The 20,503-nt window shown below is 53.4% G+C and overlaps 1 protein-coding gene across 1 annotated transcript in view; it reads left to right on the forward strand.

Moving 5' to 3' along the window:
* MROH2A (maestro heat like repeat family member 2A) overlaps positions 1-20,503 on the forward strand; it is a 40,065-nt gene that overhangs the window by 18,310 nt on the left and 1,252 nt on the right. Inside the window, exons 19-40 of the mRNA XM_070423251.1 lie at positions 652-771; positions 1,107-1,229; positions 2,566-2,718; positions 3,807-3,929; positions 4,858-4,937; positions 6,202-6,310; positions 7,047-7,142; positions 9,441-9,545; positions 10,306-10,429; positions 11,010-11,128; positions 11,944-12,096; positions 12,497-12,651; positions 13,404-13,563; positions 13,644-13,837; positions 14,178-14,315; positions 14,710-14,824; positions 16,008-16,154; positions 16,247-16,429; positions 16,926-17,081; positions 18,655-18,786; positions 19,783-19,885; positions 20,120-20,185. Coding sequence (XP_070279352.1) covers positions 652-771; positions 1,107-1,229; positions 2,566-2,718; positions 3,807-3,929; positions 4,858-4,937; positions 6,202-6,310; positions 7,047-7,142; positions 9,441-9,545; positions 10,306-10,429; positions 11,010-11,128; positions 11,944-12,096; positions 12,497-12,651; positions 13,404-13,563; positions 13,644-13,837; positions 14,178-14,315; positions 14,710-14,824; positions 16,008-16,154; positions 16,247-16,429; positions 16,926-17,081; positions 18,655-18,786; positions 19,783-19,885; positions 20,120-20,185 — 2,854 coding nt within the window. The remainder of the gene's footprint in view (positions 1-651; positions 772-1,106; positions 1,230-2,565; positions 2,719-3,806; positions 3,930-4,857; positions 4,938-6,201; positions 6,311-7,046; positions 7,143-9,440; positions 9,546-10,305; positions 10,430-11,009; positions 11,129-11,943; positions 12,097-12,496; positions 12,652-13,403; positions 13,564-13,643; positions 13,838-14,177; positions 14,316-14,709; positions 14,825-16,007; positions 16,155-16,246; positions 16,430-16,925; positions 17,082-18,654; positions 18,787-19,782; positions 19,886-20,119; positions 20,186-20,503) is intronic.

Genomic DNA, 20,503 nt, shown 5'->3' on the forward strand with positions numbered 1-20,503 from the left:
GAAAAGAAACCAGAAAAGACAAAGGAAAAGAAAGACACTTTCCTCTATGAAAATGAAAATTTTCTGTGTGACAAAACAAAATTATCATAAATAAAATCAAAAGGGAAATGAGACATGGGGGAAATAGACCACTGAAAGTGATCTGCCAGTTGATTCTTCTGATACTCGTTTGTTAAGAAGTGAGCCTTAGACTACGCTTCCTGGTTATACCACTTCCTGCTTGCTTTCTCAATACTATAATCATAGTTACCTTCTACAGTTGTGTGGATTAAATGTGGACTTCAAATATATACATCAATGAAAACAAAATAGGAGAATAACTGAACAGGAAATGTGGAAAGAATATAGACAGAAATTCCAAGAATGGATCTTGAAACTATGCAAAGGTGATCTACAAGACTAATAAAGAAATAAATTAAAATGGGAATGTCCCACCTCTCACTGGTAATGTCCTATTGTGGGGGAGAAAGTGGGAAAATGGGTCCTCTTGGATTAGTTGGTGGGAATGTAAATTGTTTTAATTTGTATAGGAGAGAAATTTGGGCCCCACTATTTATAATATGCTTGTCCCTGTACATACAGTCCAACTGCCCCTGAACATTTATTTTAAAGACTGTACACTGAAGTTCCATTTGTCCTCTGATATTCTAGAGCTTCCTGTACCGGGCGTTGGGCTTCACCTTGGCCACAGGCCTGGAGGCCGACAAGGTGGAGGTGTTGCTGCTGGAGCTGCTGTACAAGACCGATTACAGCAAGGACTTTGACCGAGAGGTGAAGGCACTCTGCAGCCCCCTCCTATCCGTCAGAGCTCTCTGGACCCTCAGGGGATATGGCATATGTGTGTGCATGCATGTGCACATGTGTACCAGTGCACGCACACGTGTATGCATTCATGTCTGTGCATGTGTGTACCTGTGTGCGTGTGAGTGTGTATTGTGTTCCTGAGTATACATGTGTGTACCCATGCGTGCATGTGTGTACTTGTTCATGTGTATACACACATGCGTGTGTGCACCCATGTGTGTGCACGTGTGCATGTGTGTATGGTGGCTCCTCCTCTGCCCCCTGCCCGCCCCCTCACTCCAGCTGACTGGGTCTCCCCACAGGGTGTGATTCTGTGCTTTGGCCTGTGCGCCCAGGGCCAGGTGAAGACTGTGCTGAGTGTGCTCCAGGACTTTGAGGAGAGGATTCAGGAATCAGAGGAGTCCTGGCAGATTGGTGCTTGGCGGGTAAGGCTCCTCCTCTTTACAACCAGGTTTCTAGGGGCCTCTTAGAGCAACAGTGCTCTCAGCACCCAACCAAGGTTCTTACCCAATCACAATAAGAACCTCTCTTCTTGCCTGGCCAGTGTGGCTCAGTGGTTGAGCATTGATCCATGAACCAAGAGGTCACAGGTTCGATTCCCCGTCAGGGCACATGCAGGAGGTAGCTGATCTATGGTTCTCTTGCATGGATATTTCTTTCTATCACTCTCCTTTCCTCTCTCTCTCTCTCTCTCAAAAAAAAATCAATAAAAACATTAAAAAAAAAAGACCCCCCCCCTCCATGTCTCCTATCCTCAAAATAACTGTGATCTGGAGGCCACCTCCAACAGAGCTTTTGCTATTGGATAATTTAAAGAACACAAGGTGGGCCTTTCCAGAACCCAGATATTTCACAGGAGTCTGAGCCTTTAGCTATTCATGATGAGGGTACCTGGGTGCAGGCTGGCAGTGCAGGGTCTCAGGCCTCGTCCAGCCTCACTGGGTCTGAAGAAGTGAAGGTGCTTTCCACGTGTTGGGAGCTCTGCCTCAGTGAACCAATGGGGCTTGGATGGAGGTGGTATAGACGAGAGCAGTGAAGCTTGTCCAAAGGCGTGCAATTGGCCAGGCATTGGACCCAAGCAGCCATGGCCAGCCTCTGGTCCAGCTTCCTGCTGCAGGGTCTGGTGCCACAGGTTGGCGGAGGCCCAGTGGGCAGTCATCTGGAGTCACTGATGCCTCAGGCTTTGGCCTTGACCTCCACCCTTGCCCTGGGGTCTAGCTGTTTGGATGGAGAGTGTCTCTCAACCTGCTCCACAGAACAGGACCTGAGACCTGGATTTTTATTTGCAGCCTGGCAGGGTCCAGGGGCCCCCAGCCTCATACCCACAGAGGGTTTGGTGGTCTCCGACACCTCCTTTCAGGAGAGCAGGGCTGAGGTGTCTGTTCCTGCTGGATCCCCAGCGTCATGAGAGCCCCTGGCCCAGAGCAGGTGCCTGGCAGGTGGGGGTATGAGGGTATGCACAGCCTGCCTCTGCTTAGGAGTCTCCACACAGCCAACTACTCACAGCTAATGGGCAGTCTGACCTTGCTCTGACTTACTTACCACGCTACACCCAGGGCCCAGCATGTTGTAGGTGCTCAATAAAAAAAGTATTGAATGAACGACTGTTTTAGGCACAGTTGGCTGACTCAACGGCTCTTTTGGTCTTGTAACCAGAGATGATCCGAGAGCAGCAGGGGCTGACCCTGCTCGCTCCTAGCAGGGCAAGTTGAGCACATTACCCCCACCCAGCAGGTCTTCTCCTTGTCGTTGGCCTTGCAGAAGGACCACCCCTGGAGGCGGGAGACAGTGAAGAGCGCTCTCATGGTGATGTACAGCTGTGTGGCCTTGCACTGCCACTGGCAGATGCTCCTCACTCATGTGGACACCCCCATCACCGCCAAGATCATTCACCACTACACCAGCAGCTCCCAGGTAACCCAGGAGAACACAGACCCACCGTCAGTGCCCAGGAGATGCCCTCCTTTTGCCAGGCGGGCAGAATGTCACCCTGCATTCCTCTCTGGGTGGTGGTGAAGCCGGGAGCTGGGTCCAGGCAGCCCATGGCCCACATGGAGACATCCAGGAGTCCTACGTGACTCCCAGCATTTGGGAGGCCCATTGCCCCAGTCTGTGCTATTTTTTGCTGCAGGAGGACGTGTTGTGTAGCCCCTTCCTCAAGTGCTGGGAGGGGTGAGCTTGGGTCCTCAGAAGTCACAAGATGAGCCCCCCTTTCCAGTCTCCCTCGCTCCCTCTACCCTAGCCTCTGCCCTCCACCCCAGACAGCTGCCCCTTGGCCTTCCCATAAGGGACAAGATGTGGGGTTGTCTTCAGAAATGCAAAGGGACTAGCTACTTTCTTTGAATAACAAGGAAGGGAAAACACAGAGAATGAAGCACATATCATTTTGTTATTATTTTTAAAATTGTAGTAAAATACCCATAACCTAAATGTTGCCATCATGACCCTGTTAAGTGGCATTACGTACATTCACGTAGCTGTGCAGCCATCACCACCACCCATCTCCAGCACCCTTTGTCCTTCAAAACTGAAACTCTGCACCCATCGAATGACTGCCCAGCCACTTCTCCAGCCCCTGGCAGCCCCGTTCCGCTTCCTGTCTCTGAGTCTGACTGCTCCAGGTACCTCGTATAGGCAGAATCATCCAGTATTAAAATGCCCTCAAGATTCATCCATGTTGTAAAAGCAGAGAGGTTTTATCTCAATAACTTTTATCTCCCATGACACACAGGGCTTGGTGCCCCTGGCCAGCGAGGGTGCTCAGTGACCGGCACTGCTGCCCTCAGGTGCAGGTGGGGGGAGGGGGGGTCTGGCCCACAGCCCCACCGCGTGGCAGGTGCTCTGTCAGTGGCTGAAGGACAGCATGAGGCTGGCTGTCTCTCCGGGTGGTGGAAGGAGCATCCTTAGGCGGCTGTAGGGTCCAGGCATGAAGACTGTGGCTGAGGATTCTTGGACTCACTCACAACACGCTTCTTTCATCCCACTGCCTGGTCTGCGCACAGGACATCTGCCTCAAAATGGCCTTCATGAAGAGCGTGGTGCAGATCTCGAATGCCATCGAAAACCTCAAGGGCCCGGGGGACTTTCAATTTGCCCAGAAGATGACTCTTACTGCCATTATAGTGGTAAGCTGGGGGCCAGGGGCCTGGGACCTGGGCAGTGTGGGGTCTAACTCTGCAAGTTCCTGAGGGTGTCTGAAGGACGAGGGGCCTCCCGGGTCTCTGAAGTCCATTCTGTCTCAGTTCTGCTGTGATCCAGCTGTAGGAGTTCTGAGATGAGAGTCTCATATCTGATAAAGGGTTTCATAGCCAGGAAACAGCCCGGCTTTGTGTGCCCCTGAGGGGGTGGGTTCAGGGTGGGGACACACAGGTCCACCAGCTCAGCCCCATGTTGCCCCAGCATTTCTCTGTATGTAGGAAGGACCTCTGGGCAGGTGTCGGCTGCAGGCAGAGCTTCAAACTATTTTTGCACAGAACTTTGATAAGATCTAGAAAATGTCACCCAAAGGCAAGAAGCAGTGACAGGTGCTGATGGAGGTTGTGGGACAGCCACTGCCCTGGCCCCAGACCTCCCCATGCCCTGTAATGCCTTAGCCCCGGACACTGCTCTGGCTGTGTCGGAAGCAGTTTAGGAGGGAAGTGAGATGTGGGTGGTACAGGAGGCCCTGAGAAGGAATCGAACGTGACTTTGGCTCTTGCCTGGACCAGAAGCTCTGTGCATGTCATTTCACACCAGTCACAGGACTGCCGAGTCCTCATTTTACATGTAAGGGAACTTGGTCTCAGGCAGGAGAAGTGGTTTTCCCAAGGATACAGTAGAGTAATGCATACCTGAGTGGGAATCACACGTCCATCTTGAGTCCCACACCTTTCACCAGATTTTGCCCTTCCCCGAAAATGGCAAAGGCCAAGTGATCCTAAAAATGTCAGGTCTTCCTGGCATTAGTGCTGGGAGTACTGCCACCATCAGGGCCCCTGAGATTTAAGGGCCCCATCCTTCCTGGCCTGGGCCTCTGGGTGGCTTGGCAGCTCACTGCCCTGCTCTGCCGGGCAGGCGATCATCAAGGCGGAGCCGACCAACAATCTGGTGTCTCCCATGCGCACCATGGCCATGGATGCCCTCCTGCACCTGAGGTGAGCTGGGCCCCTACGTGTGCCCCAGGCACCTCCCTCTCCTGGGCAGATGCAAACCATCCCTCGGCGCTCCTTGGTGCAGGTCTGCCTCCGGAGCAGGGGTCTTGGGTGGCAGCTCCCAGGCAATGGGCCATCCTGGAAGATGGGAGTCTGCTTCCACACATCTTGTCCATAATTCTCAACAATATTTCAGGCTGTGCTCTTCTCCTTGGATGGGAGGTGACAAGCCAGGCTGAGGGACCCCACTGGTGCACTAGTATATGCATAATCCATAAACAGACAATAGTGTGGTGAAGGCCTGGGGAGGGGGCAGGAGAGGGGTGGAAGATGGCAGGAGTTGGGGGACAACTGTAATATATTGAACAATAAAGATACATTTAAAAACAAAGAAAGAGAATGGGTTAGATATCTGAAGCAGCTATGTACAAACCTGGAGGGGTTATCAAAACACAGATGGCTGGGCCCTAATCCCCAGAGTATTTGATTCAGTAGCTCTGAGGTGGGGCCATAGAATTGGCATCTGTATATATAAAAGCCAAGCAACTGGAACAATGGAACAACCAGAATGACCAGTCACTATGACGTGCACTGCGGAGGCCAACCAGCCTGATCGGGGCTCCGATTGGCCTCCCCCAACCTCCCACAGCCCCTACCCCTGGCTGGCCTGGCTCCTGATCCGCCCTCCCCACCCCAATCGGGAGTGGGCCTGGCTGGCCAACCTCCCGTGTCCCCTCCCCCCGCCAGCTCTGCCTGATGGCCCCCATCAGGGCAGGCTGGCCAGCTCCCACCCATGCACGAATTTGTGCACTGGGCCTCTACTTTCTAATAAACTCTAACGTGACCTACTACTGCTGGTCCACGTATTACATTTGACCCTGGGCTAATACCAACTTGGAAGGCAGAGTCTATGGTTGTGTTCTTGGAGGAGCAATGGAATGTTTCTGAGCAGGAGATGGACAGGGTTAGAGACACCAAGTAGGAGAGGTGGCCTTGGATCCTTGGTTCTGCCTCTCAATCCCTGACATAGTCACTGGACACTGATGGCTGAGCAGAGCACAGACCCCTGGGGAGGGTGCACACCTAAACCCCCAACCAGGAAAGCTGGTCTCTCTCTTGATCTGTGACATGCCTCCACCCCAAGGCCCTGCAGGAGATGGTGCACATGAGTTGTCTGGCAGAGGGTCAGGAGCCCGGGATGTCTCCCCCTCCCAGTGGGATCTCAACTTCCACTGATCACTCCTTCTGTCACTTTTTCTTTCCTTAGCAAAGTGAAGCCTTTCTACACCACAGAGGAAAACAGTGAGCTGATGGATATCAGTATACATTCTGTAATTTCTCTCCAACCCCCAGGAAAGGACAATGAGTCCATTAAGGTAGGTCCCTCTGAGCCACCTCATTTTCTGGGTCAGGACCTGGAAGTTTACTTTAACATGAATAGTGCTGAGAGCTCACCATCCTGAACCACCCATCTGTGGTTAGAAGCAGCAAAGTGCAGCAGGCTCTGTTTGTCAGTGTAAGGTGATGCTAACTGCTGTAACAGATAAACTCTGAAATCTCTGTGGTTTAACAACATGAGAGCATAGTTCAAATTGGCAGTGGGGGTGGGGATAGAGCTGCTTTACACAGTTATTCAGGAGCCCTGCCTTCTTCAGTGCCTGGTTCCAAAGGTCTGCATGGGTATTGATATCCATCATGGAGAGGAAGAAAAAGGGTATGGAGGATTTATGAACTACTTTGCTCACCTTCTATTGGTCAGAACTCAGTCACATGGCTCCACTTAAATATAAGGGGTGCTGGGAAATGTAGTCCCAGACTGGAGAGCTATTTTCCAGGAACACTGTTGGAAAAGAAGGACAAATCTTTTGTGGTCAGGTAGCCATCTGTGCCTCCAGGGCCTGGCCCTGGATGAAGAGTCAGGAGAACTGGACTCTAGGAGTTCAGTTTCCTCCTTTGTGAAACGGGTTCCTCTTAAGAAGCTGACTTTTACACCATGTGAGAAGACAAGTGTAAAGCACTCAATTTGAGCAAAAGTAAAAGAGCTGTTTATCTGATCATCTTACACTGTGCACCCTCCTCATTGCTGCCTGGCTTTTCCCTCTCTTGTCATAGACCCTGTACACGAATGCCCTGTGTGTCCTGCAACAGCTGATGGAGGGCCTCTTGCAGAGGCAGATGGACCCCAAGGGCCTGCAGGAGATGGTGCATGTGAGTTGTCTGTCAGAGGGCCAGGGATGGCCACCTCTCCCAGGAAGCTGGCCTGAGGGCCAGGCTCTCTGTGGGAAACAGGGGTATGAGTTAAACATTGTTTTGGTAACTTTATTTAGATAAAATTTAAAATTTGCCGAAAAGTTGCAAATATAGTAAAAAGAACTCTTGTATACCTTTCACTCAGATTTACAATTTTTAATATTTTGCCACATTTTTCTCTTCCTCATCACACACACACACACACACACACACACACACACACACATACACACACACACACACACCTTTTAAATCATAGGCAGTTGCAGATATTAAGAACAAGAAGAGTCTCTTTTTTATTTCTTATTTTTTTAAGCCTCACCTGAGGATGCTTTTTATTGATTTTGGAAAGAGGAACAGAAAGAGAAAGAAAGAGAGAGAGAGAGAGGAGAGAGAGAGAGAGAGAGAGAGAGAGAGAGAGAGAGAGAGACATTGATCCTTTGCATCCCATCAATGCCCCGACTGGAGATTGAACCCACAACCTAGGTATGTGCCCTGGATGGGAATTGAACCCTTTTGATGTACAGGATGGTGCTCCAACCAACTGAGCCACCCTGCCAGGGTAAGAATAGTCTCTTATATAACAACTAGAGGCTCAGTGAATGAAATTTGTGCACTTGGGGGGGTCCCTCAGCCCAGATTGCAAGAGGGCGCAGACCAGGCTGAGGGACCCCACCAGTGCATAATTGAGGCTGGGGAGGGATGTAGGAGGTTGACCAGCTGGGGAAGGGTTGTGGGAGGGCTCCAGGGCATGTCCAGCCCATCTTGCTCAGTCCCGATCAGCCAGACCACAGCAGAAAGCTAACCTACGGGTCGGAGTGTCTGCCCCCTGGTGGTCAGTGCACGTCATAGCGAGCGGTTGAGCAGCCTTAGCATATCATTAGCATATTACACTTTGATTGGTTGAATGGCCCACCAGATGACCGGACACTTAGCATATTAGGCTTTTATTATATAGGATAATGATCAAAACCAGAAAATTTAGCATTGGTACAATGCTATATTCTAATCTATGGTCTATAGCAGCGGTTCTCAACCTGTGGGTTGCGACCCCTTTGGGGGTCGAATGACCCTTTCACAGGGGTCACCTAAATATATCCTGCATATCAGATATTTACATTACGATTCATAACAGTAGCAAGATGGTGAGATGTATGGATCAAAGTTTATGTAATTTTTGTATGTTTGCACACAGATAACCAATTGTTCTAGTTGTTTGTTGAAAATGCTATCTTTTCTCCACTGAATTACCTTTGCACCTTTGTCAAAAATCAATAGACCATGTATGTGTGGCTCTAATTCTGAACACTTATTCTGCTCCATTGATGTACTTGTCTATCTTTATATCAGTGTCATCCTGTCTTGATTACTGTAATGTTATGATAAGTCTTAAAATCTGATTGTGTGGGCCCACTGACTTTGTTCTTGGCTGCTGCATCCCACAAACATTGATATGTCATGTTCTAACTTTATTTCAGTTCAATATACATTTTAATTTCTCTTTTCATCTTTTCTTTGACCCATGGGTTATCTAGAAATTTTCTAATATTTGAGAATTGTCCAGAGGTCATTCTGTTTTTGATTCCTACTTTAACTCCATTGTAGTCTGAGGACACACTTTGTATGATTTGAGTCCTTTTACATCGACTGAAACTTATTTTGTTGTCCAGGTATGGTATACCTTCGGCAAATGCCTTGAGTGCACTTGAACACTAACCTGCTGTGTTGGTCAGAGTGTTCCTAAATATGAATTAGGCCAAGTTGGTTGCCAGTGTTGTTGAAGTTTCCTGTATCCTTCCTGATTTTCTGTCTTGTTCTATCAGTTACTGAGAGAGAGGTGCTGAAACCTCTAACACTCTGGCTTATTTATTTCTCCTTTCACTTCTATCCATTTTTGGTTCTGGAGCTATTAAGCTCTGTTAGTAGATGCATGAATGCTTAGGTCCTGGAATGCAGGGTGGGCTGTGCTCCTGGCCCTTGCACTGACGGGCAAACATTTGGAGCAAGGCCCAACACACTAATTAGTCAAGAGCCATCTCGGTGAGGACGCTGGGGGGCGCACTCTCTTCCTACAACCTCATCACCCTAGTAGTGGGGCCTGGGAAGGAAACCAGAAGTGTCTAGAACTATCTAATAGCATTGAAAATTGGATTCTGAGTTAGAGGGATGGGGCAGGGATGGGGGGGGATAGTTGGCCAGGAAAGGGCTGGCCCTGGGATTTTAACACCCTCTTCTGGTTATGGGCTCCATCTATAGCTCCTGGAAAAGTGGATCTTGTCCGAGAAAGAATGGGAGCGGGAGAAGGCTATGAACCTGCATCTTTGTCTCATGCAGAGCTACATCCAGAGCATCGGCGTCTGCGTGAGTACAGGAGCACCAGCCCCCTGCCTGGTTCTGCCCCCCGCCCCCAAAGAGCCCTGTGGGAAGAGGTCGCCTCACTTGGGAAAGGCAACGAGACCCCTGGTGGGGCCAACCTGGCACTCTGGGTGGGAATGAGGGAGAGAATGGGCCGAGGCTTGCAAGTATCTAGGTTTTGTGGGTCCTGAAGCTCATACCATGATGAGAACCCTCTCTGAGAAAAAGGATACACAATTATGAACACCACATTGGTTAGAAAAGTGCATATTTACTTAAAATGAGAAAATAAGTTACTAAACATTGCAAATAATACAAAGCTTGACAAGTACCACAAACACCTAGAAAAGCAATGAGGTGTTTTCGTTGGTTACCCGTCTGACACAGCTTGAGGAGACCTCTCTTCAGAACCCAGGGGCCTGAGGGTAGGTACCCTGCCCCGTCACACAGCTAGTAAGGGGGGAAGCCCAAAGTTGAACTGAGGGCTCAGTTACAGGAATGAGATAGGTGCCTGGACATAGAGCCTGGGCCTGAGGTCAGTCAGACTCCTCAGATCCTGGCTGCTTGGCCTCCAGGGGCCCAGCTGTGGGGCTCAGGAGGCAGGAATGTGGGCAGCAGTTGGACAGTGGCATCTTCCCCCTTCCCAGACAGGGGTGGTGTTTTCAGAGCAGGGTTTGCCCTCTCTGGCTGCCCATTACCCTGTCCCTGGGCAGCACCAGGTGTGTGAGTGGACAGAGTGTGAGCTTTAAGGCCTCCTGCCCCTCAGATCCCCCTGAAGCTGGGGCAGTTTGGCACACTGATTGGACTCATCGCCCCATGCACCTGTGACTCCAACAAAAGAACTCGCCTGGCCTCAGCGGACGTCCTGTCCAGCCTGCTGGATCTGCATGGTATGTGGAGGGTGGGACCTCACAACCAGCCTCTCCAGGCTGGGAGGAGGGCTGACACCAGGGCTGTCAGCTGTGGGGCTGTCCTTGGGGGGTGGGGGCGGGGGACAACCTCTCTGTACAAATAAGGTTGACCAGAGAGACAACAGAGGGTGCAGAGCTCATTGAGAGACCACGGAAGCTTCTGGAAGGAGAGGCTCATTAGTTCAGCATAACTCACTGCGGGCATGTGTTGGTTACTGAGGGCCCCACTGGCACAAGGCCAGCTCACAGATACCAAGGAGCCAGCAAAACTGGCCAGAGATGAGCTGAGGGGAGAATGCAGTGTGGTGACCTTCAGAAGGGGAGAGGTCACCTCTGGTGTGGTGGCTGGTGGGGCATCCATCACAGCAGGGACTGCTTGAGCTTGTGCAGAGATGGTGTGGGGAACAATGAGAGTAAAGGCATGTGGGACAGGGTGTCTAGATGCTGTGGTCCAGTCCCTCAGAGCCAAGGTGCCCTGAGAGTCAGGACAGGCGGCTGCTGTGACATAGCCTGTGACTGGGCCTTCTGTACTGACTGTGTCTGAAACTACTCCCAACAGCAAGCCAGACCTGCTCTTCATGGGATGCGTGCAAAGAGTTGGAGCTTGCGAGATGCAAGCAGGACCTCCAGGGCTTGGAGGTGGAGAAGATTTTCAGTGCGTCCTCCAGAATCGCTAAGGTGATGACCCAGGAAGCTTCTGTGGGCTGCTGGGCTGCTCTCCCAGTGCCTGGATCACCTCTGGGGGCAGGATCTTGCTCAGTTTCCATCCTCTTCTGGGAGTCACAGCTTCTGTGGCCTTTGGTCCAACTCATGCCATCTGTAAATGGCCTACAATATGTGAGGTCCCCATGGGGGTTTCCTGGCTCACAGTAGGTGTTAATAGTCCCTGGCTGTCTTCCCTCCTTCCTTGTGATGTGCTACACTGAGGGTGGAGGGGGCCCCAGAAAAAACTGAACATGAGGCCCAGCACACAGGCCTTGGCTCATGGGAAGGCTGATGGCATACTTGTGACTGAAAGTGCCCAGAGCCACCCAAACTCAGAGGGCAGAGGGGACTTCCTGGAGGAGGGGGCTTGTGTAGTGGTAGGACAGATCAGAGGGCTTCAGGGCTCAGGGCACACTCTGAAAGAAGGCTGCAAAGACAGGTCAGGGAGGGTTTGGGGTGAAGCTTCCTGTGCAGGGTTCAGGCAGGGCTGGCCAGGTGATGGGGAGTGGGAGGTGCATCCTGGAGGCTTTGGAAAGCCCTGTTGAGCCATAGGAGGCTTGGAATAGAGAGTGACATCCTAAGCAGGCCCATGATTGGGACAGAGACAGGCTGGGTAGGGAGGTGGGGGGGGGGAGGTCATGGCAATGGTGCTGAGAGAGAATGGGGGTCTGGGCTGGGGTCGTAATGTCAAGCAGAAGAGGAGAGTGCATCAGTGGTGACAGGTGGGGCAGGGAACTGGGCCTGGGACTCAGATGTCAGACCCCAAGAATGGCCTTCTCTGGTCCTAGGTGATTTGCATGCAGTTTAATTGCGATGAGGTGGTCTCGCTCATCCAGAAGCTCTGTGAGAACATCGGGGCCATGGGCCTCCAGCATGACAAGGCCTCCGTCACCTGGATAGACATCTTCCTCCAGATGCGGGTCAAGGAGCTGGAGGATAAGGTAGAACTGTGGCTGGGCCACCTGGGGCTGGGACGGCCCAGTGCTCCCAGGCTGCAGGGACCGGCTGGGGCCCAGGTGCACTGGCTACCAACGCCCACCCCACAACCCCTGGCTGTAAAGAGGAGCAAATAGAGTTCTAGAATGAGAAAGAAAGGTGTTGAAGGTAGATAGGTCAGTAAGTGGGCGGTGGACTAGGGCCCACAACTCTCTCTGTCAGAGCGCACTGCCTCCTACACCAAACACTAATAAAATCTGGGAAAAGACCAAAGGATTTATTGGAGGTGTGCTGGAGGTTTAACTTACCCACCGTCCAGTTGGGTGAGAGTCTTACGAGGAGGGGTGTGAGGGCGAGAGACCCCTGAGGGCCAGGCTGCCTTGGTGATGCCTGGCCCTTCCCCAGGTGGCTGAGATCCTGGGTGCCATCTTGGTCCACCTGCCCGTGGTGGATCACCAGGAGGTGCGGCGCCACCTCATCGAGGGCATTCTCCTGTTGGCCCACTACCACCAGGAGACGGTCCTCACGTCGCTCCTGAGGCAGCCCCTGCCCATGCAGAGGTAGGTGGTGGGTGCCCTGGGTGGGGGGCCAGGGGCTTCTGTGCAGCCCAGACTGTGCCGTACTTACCAGAGGACTGGGACCTTGAGTGGTGCCTTGTCTGACCCTCTCCCTGTATCTCCCGTAGGAGGTACAGCCTTTGGGGAACCATGGACACAGCTTTGTGAATTCCAGCAGGCAGTTTTTGCATCTCCTTGTCCAATTTGATCTTGTTGGACTTGTTTCTTTGGCCCTTTAGAACCCACTAGGACCTTACCTCCCTGTACCTGTGTAACCAGGTCCTTCAAGTCAGGGGTCCTTTCCCTTCTCAGCAGGGCCACAGGCTTGGACTTGGGGATCAGGAAAGCTGCTTCATTGTAGCCTGGCCTCACTCCCTCTCCTGTGGAATATGGAGATGAAACCTCTTCCTCAAAGATGTGCTGGGAGGAGTAGGGGTGAGGACACTGCTTAGTGGCCTAGGACCAGCCTGACTCAAATCGGGCACTTGGAGGCTATTACTGGATGTCATCCATAGGTCAGCAAACAGTAGGCCTGGTGGCCACCTAGCCATGAAGCGTGGCTTCTCAGGAGTACCATGAGCGGGGCACAGAAAGGTGGCTGAGCGTGGAGTCGGGGACCTGGGCTCATGCCAGCTCCCTGAGGTGCAGCCTCAAGTCTATCCACTACTCAGGGGGCTGCTGGGGTCCAAAGAGGCTCTTATCTGCCAGGGCACATGGCAGGTAACCCACAGTCCTTGTCCTCTGTCGTTGGCTAGCCACCTGGTGGAGGTGTGGCTGGCTGTGGCGGAGAATGTACCCTTTGCCCGGTTGATGCTCCACGGGCTGATGGGCCGGCTGCAGTCCCGGTTCACCCCCAAGGCCAACGCCACCTCCAAGGCTGACATCTGGCGCCTGGCTGCGGTAGACCCTCTGATGGTGAGTTGCAGGGGCAGGCCCCGGGGCTCCTCCGGGGTTCTGAGTCGGAACCCCGATGCCTCCTGTTCTTCTCTCTGCAGACCCTCTGCACTATCCACCTTCTCATCGAGAAGATGGACAAGGACGACAAACTCCCGGACCTCCTCCCGGACCTCATCTACACCCTCCTGATGCAGCTGGGCAGCAGCCAGGGGCCGGAGGCAGTGTCGCCCGCCCTGAAGACGTGGAGACTCATCCACACGGGGACCCTGCCCGAGGAGATCAACCTGCAGAGGTGCTCTCGAGGGCAGGCAGCTTGGGGTGCAAGGCAGTGGGCTTGGGTTACACGTGGCCTTGGGCTGCCTCTTAGAAGTCACCTCCACCAAGAGGCCCTCAACATCCCCTCCTGTGGGGAGAAGTTTCTGGAACCTGATCTTACTCACAACACTCCCTCACATGGGTCCAGCACAGTGTGGCTTTCAGAGTCTGCAGACCCAGTCTTAGCCCCTTGAATTGGGCCCAGCAGGGGTTGGGACCCTGCTTCACAGACCTAGGTGCAGTGCTTGCCCCACTGAGGTGCTCTGGGCGTTCCTGGCGGGGCTGCCACGCCATGACATGGTCCCACCTTCTTCCAGGATCACAATCAAATCCATGCAGCTTTTGTTCAAGAGACTTGACAGTGAGCGGCTGGTCCACATGCTGGAAGAGCAGGGCGTGTGGGCCCTCCTGGAGAGTGGCTCCACTTTCCTGCAAGGAGCAGGCCTGCTGGCCAGGTGGGCACCCAGGCTCCCATGTGGCAGGTGGCAGGACTTGCATTGTGTTGACCTGTGTCCCACACTTTGGGATGCAGGGCAAAGGGAATCTCTCCTTCCAAACCTTCATGCCCCAGGGCAGGAAATGTGAGGTCAGAGGTCGATGGAGCTTGGCCAAGGCCACACAGGGCTTCTGAGCAGGTCTAGGATGGGGGAATCTAGGTCCCGATCACTGATGAGCAGCCCTCGTTTGAGTCCTTTTTATAAAAAGGTGATGGAAAGCAAGTACTTCAGGGGAGAGAAGGGGGAGGTACAAAGTGCTAGATCTGCCCATGAGTGCCCAGCTCGAGAGCCGCTCTGCACGGGGGGAGCTGAGATGCCCTCCCTGCCCGGTGGGCTGTGCTCCCCTCCACAGGCTGTGCATTCGGAATGCGGAGGGCTACAGGCAGAGGCTGTCGGAGCTGGTGCTCAGAGGCATGGCCTCGGAGGTCCTCAGCTGCCGTGTCAGCAGCACAGCGATCTGCGTGGAAGTAAGGCTCAGGGGTGGGTGCGGTGGGCTGGGGAGGAGAGGTGGGCAACCCCCAGCTCTCTTGGGGGGCTCATCTCAGGGGCAGGTGCTCAGGCTGTGAGGGGGATCTAGTCCAGGGGGCAGGTGAGCATTCACTCATTCCTTCCTTCATCACAACAGTAACTCAGGGTGGGCACTGTGGGGAAAGGGGCTGAGACGTGGTCTTTGCTCTGTGTGTAGCAGCCGAGTGATGTGTGCTGTGGTGAGTGTCACAACACACAGGTGGCCGGAGGAGGCCACCTTGGGCTCTTGGGGAGATGGAAGTGCTGGGGAGGGTCTTGCAGGAGGGCTTAGCCAGCCAGGAAGATTGGAGCAAGGGGTTATGGCCACTGGGGCCCAGCTACCCTCTCACGCACATGGGGTGCTTCAGGGGTCATCCCTACTGAGAGGCCCTTGTTGTCCCTTACTGGTGGGGAAGAGAGGTTTCTGGAGGTTCAGGGAATTGGCCAGAAAACTTTGAGGAGAAATTCTATTGGCTGCACGATGCCCCATATACCACAGGAACCAAACATCAGCCTAGTGCGGGGTCCCCAGACTTTTCCTGTAAAGGACCGGGTAGTGAAGTTTCAATTTTAGTGTCAGCAGTTTGGTGTTTAGTTTTCTTTTGGTTTATTTAAAAAACATTCATGTGTGCGCGTGCACACACAGACACACACATGCACACGTCACAGGGGCCCCCTCGGGTTGATGTCCTGGCATTTTGAGAACGAGACTGGTGGTGGCGCTGAATCCCAGATGAGGGAAATGCATGCTTCTTGCGTGGTTCTGTTTGGACACAATGGACGCGGCTCCTGCATGGGGTAGCCGCTCCATCACATTCACTGAAGAAATGAATGACGAAGGAGTGTGTGAATATGGGTAACACTTCCCCAGAGTTTCCCACCTATTTCCTTACTGAATCCTCACGGCAACCTCACGAGGCAGGTGCTGGTCTCACCATCTTTTTGCAGATGAGGAAGCGGCGTGGCCTGCCAGGGCCCCACAGGGGCAGGCGGAGGAGCCAGGGGCGGGCTCCAGGGGTTCAGGCTCTGACTCTCCTCCGATTCACAGGGAGACCATTCTGTGCGCTGCATATAGTCACACGCAACGTCTCATGACAGAATCGGGCCTGGTTGGGGATAACTGCAAAAAGTTTTCCTTTCTAGTTCATGAGCGACCCAATTCTGTACCAGGAGAGGCTGCTGAAGCCCGCCATGCAGCTGCTAGAGAAGGGCGTGGACCAGAGGGAGGAGGTCCTGCAGGTGCTGGCCCTGCGTGCCCTCGGCAACATGGCCCTGGGCGCCCCCAAGAAGGTGCTGCATCCGACCTCGACCCGGGGGCCCAGGGTGCAGGACCCAGTGGGCTGAGGGTCAGAGCTGAAGGCTCCCTGCCCCCCACCCCCCAGGTGAGGCAGTACCGCAAGCTGCTCCTGGAGAAGTGCCTATACGCCCTGAGGGATGCCCGCAGCACCAGCGTGCCCTCTGAGGGCATGGAGGCCCTGACCAAGATCCTGGCCGAGCTCCGGGAAGGGGACGTAGGGTCCTTCTTCAATGCCATCTCCGAGCAGTGCAGGTCCTTCTTTGACAACGTGAGTCCAGACGAGAGCCTCGCTGGGCCCAGGCCCTGGGTGGGGGCTGCGCAGGTGCTCGACCAGGTGAGCAGAAAGGACAGCGGGTCTCACTTGGCGCTAATGGATCAATTGGCTGAGCATGGATCTTGTAAAAAATGATCTTGTTCTGGGGCCCAGGGGACCCTTCTCACTGCTATAAAGGAATGAGCTTTCCCTTCCAATTCCCTGCCGCCCACAAATGCTCTTTGGCCACCTGTGACATGCCAGATGGGGCCTCTGCTAGGCAGTGTGTGCCTGCAGATTCAACACAGCCCTCCTCTAGGAAGCGAAGGTCACAAATACCTGAGTTATGCCCAGTCCCAGAGCCCTGGAGGAGAGACTCCGTCCTGATGGAATGATCCAGAAGGCTTCACAGGGGTCAAGACATCCAAAACGGTCCATGGAGAATGGCTGCAGTTTTGTTGGGCTTCTAGTTCCCTGAGTTTCAGAACTGCTTTGTCCGTCTTGGCCACAGGAGAGCGAGCTGCTGCGCTTGAAAGCCTTCCTCCTGTTCAGCAAGCTGGCCAAGGTGGTCAGGGTTTCCAAGAAGCACTTCTTCAAGGGGGAAGTGAAGAGAGCCTGGGTCCCGCTCATGCTGCACTGCCAGGACCCCTGCCCCGACGCAGCCCAGGTAAGGCACCCTCGGCTCTGCGTTCCAAAGTCTGGGGCCCGCTGTTCCCGAGAGGAAAGTGTTTTTGGGCCCGCTGGCTGAGCTGCCTGCAGGCTCCCCACTCCCGGAGAGCCCAGAAACCACATTCAAGGCGCCCCACAAACCGGCTTTCTACGGGGGCTGAGTTTCCTTCTTCCCCCATCACTTCCACCTATTGCCCTTTCTTCTACCAGATTCACTTTGGGGTGTTATGGTTCAGGCATGTTTAAAACTCACCTTAAACCCCACCTGCTCCCTGTGGGGCAGGCTTGTGGGGTGAGGGTGAGGGGCTCTCCCTGGCTCTGTGACCCTGTTTCTCCTCCCTCTCCAAGTCCCAGCTCCTGTAATGCTTTGGGTGGGTGGAGGGAAGGGGAGAGACCCGTCTCCTACGCTAACTGCTGCCTCGCAGGCTAACACTGGCTGGCTGGGGACACACAGGTAGGGAACCTCTCACCGCACACACGGACCATGACCCTGTCCTCTGTCTTCCTATAGAAGGGGAGGTGGTGGCTGAGATCAGGGGCCATTCTGCAAAAAACAAGTGACAAAGACACACTTGTGGGGATATAGCTGACTGCAACCAAGGGGTCCTCAATAGCTCAATTTTTAACTAGCACCTTAGTTCCCAGTTCTGGGGTCACAAGGTAAGTCCCCTCAATCCTGCTGCTGTGAGGCCTGCCAATTTGCATGTGGGGTGGGGGTGGTCTGGGTGGCATCCACAGGGATGTGAGGGGAGGCCTGCAGTGCCCCCTGACTCGGAACTTTGCCTCCCTGCCTGGGCTCTGCCTTGGGCACCCTGGTGACCCAGGGCACAGAGCATCACCTCTTGGAGACTCCTTTCTTCATTAATCCTCACCTCCATCAAGGGCTCCCACTGTTATTCCACGTCTTATCAGCAACTGTCCTGTGGGCCGGTGCTTCAGGGAAGGCACAGCAGATAAGTGACCGAGGGGCTTTAATGAAGGAGCCTCAAAGAGGACAGGCGAGGGGACCAGCATGGATGGGAAGTGCCAGAGGCTAGCCCCAGCGGAGCTGCTGCCATTGCTATCCCTGGGCAACAGATGCTGGTCTCTCTCCTCCTGCCCTCTGTCTCCCATCAGCATCCTCCTATGACCTAACCCACCAGAGGCCAGAGCCTGCGGGCCTGGCTGGTGCAGTCCTCAGAAGCAGGAAGAGCTGGTGCAGGGCATCTGGGGGAATGAGAAGGCTTGCCCCCGTCCTGCCAACCCCAGCCAGGCCCCCAACCCAATCTCCTAAAGGGCAGGTCCCAGGCAGGGCTGCTGAGGGCATGAAGGTGCTGGCTCAGGGGGCAAGTGGGCTGCCTTGGCCCCCAAGGGGCTTTTTATAAATGCTCACATACTAATTACCTAGGCTGGCAGGGCTCTGGTCCCAGGTGCCCTCCCAGGGCCCACCAGCCCACCCTTCAGCTTCCTGAGGCTTTTCCAGGGATACCCTCTGGCTTTATTGATGGAACGCAGCCGGACCAGCCCCACCGCTCCTGTGAAGCCCCCGGTCCACCTGACGTGCCTCCTGCCACCCTGCTGTGTCCCTCCAGGCCTGTGTGGAGACCATGTATCAGTGTGTGCACTTCTGGGGCTGCAAGGGCCTGGTGGACTCCTCGGGGCAAAGAGACACCAAGGGGGCTGATGAGATGGCCACTTTCCAGACGACCCTGTGCTCCGTCCTGGTGAGGAGGCTGAGGGGGGGCTCACCTGTTGGCAGTGGCTGCTCAGTGGCTTAGGGCTTAGGGTCTCAACTGCCAGAGCCGACCTTGTGACCCTGTGTTCACCTCCTAGAGGTGAAGTGTCGAGACCAGCACTGTCCTGCAGAAATGAATGCAAGCCACACGCCCATTTTTAAGTTTCCTAATAGCCATGTTAAGAAAAGGGAAAAGACAATAGGGTGGTGAAGGCCTGGGGCGGGGGGCAGGGGCAGGGACAGGCTGGAGGGGGTCAATGGGGGAAAAAAGAAAACATATGTAATACTTTCAATAATAACGATTTAAAAAAAGGGGGGGGGGGGGGAAGAGATGAAACCAAATTTAATCATAGATTTTATTTAACCCAATTGCTCCAAGTCTTTATTGTTTCAACATGTAATCAATGTAAAAATTATTAATTCAGGCTAGCCATCTTTCACGTGCTTAAGGGCCACACATGGCCATTGGCAACTGTATTGGACAGCATGGTTTTTGGACAAATATAATCTCCTCCCTGGGCCAAACAGGCCAAAGCCAATACGACAAGCTTCACTCTCCGAGTTTTCTGCAGAATGGATAATGGAACACATTGCTGTTAACTCAGAGCAGGTTGATAACTTGGGTTGATAACCTTCCTGGTTTCCTCTGAAGGTCTATAGTGTTCAATGATGGGGACTTTGGCAGAGGAAGGAATATGAATAATGGGCACTTTGAGAATGGAGGAAGTCACTTAGTAAATCATCCCAGGAGTCCACACCCCAATGGCACTGTTTAATGCAGCAGAGGCTGCAACTTATGAGATAAAACACCTTCTTTTCCTTGAAAAATTACCCTTAAGAGAGAGTGACAATTTGCTGTGTGACCCTGGAGTCACTCGCCCTCTTGGCAGACCCCCTCCTGCATCAGACAGATGGCAAATACACTTTGTATTCCCATCCGGGACCGAAACCGTCCCAGCTCTGTGTATCACTTGTTTTTTTGCAGACTCAGAAAAAGCCTGCTGTTCTCTACAGTTTCTTGCTAGAAACAATGCCCTACATTAAAAGTAACTTGTCAAGGATCAGAATCGCTTCCTGCAACTTGGCAGGTGAGCGGGCAGATGTCTCCTGATGCAGGAGGGACCTTGAAGGCCGTGGGGTCAGTCCTGGGTCTGGAGGGGATGGGGACAGGTGCCAGGTCCAGAGCTCCTGTCTCACCTTGCTGCCTACATGCCTGATTCTCAGGTGTCCTCAACAAACTCCTCAGACACCTGGTAAGGTAAAACCAGATCGCTCACTCACCTAATACCTGTGTGATGAGCATTTCTCTGGCTATCACTTAGGGATTATTATGAAGCAGATGTCTGAACATTATCTGAAAAAGCTGGACTTTGTGGCATTACGGAATTGTAAGTCGTGGAGACTCAACTGTAGGTGGGGAGCTTAGTGAAGTGCCGAGGGAGCAGCTTGCTGACCTTGGTTGTGGGCTTTGTGGGGGTTGGGGTTGTAACCAGGCACAAAGAGACGGATGGCCCTATGGAGGGCTTCCCAAGGTAGACAGCTCTTTGTGGGGTGGTGTTGGGAGGAGGGGGTGCAATTGTTCTGGGCTTCTGCCCCGCCCCCTTCACAAACATTAGTAAAATGCTTCCGCCCTGATTCTGTCAGCGGATCCAGGCGGCAATTGGGGTTCTGGGGATCCCACTGTCCGTTAGAGAAGGGAAGCCCTG

This window comes from Myotis yumanensis, unplaced genomic scaffold, assembly GCF_028538775.1.
Source record: "Myotis yumanensis isolate MYYU_CA2020_CCGP unplaced genomic scaffold, mMyoYum1.0.hap1 SCAF_8, whole genome shotgun sequence".
Taxonomy (NCBI): Eukaryota; Metazoa; Chordata; class Mammalia; order Chiroptera; family Vespertilionidae; genus Myotis; species Myotis yumanensis.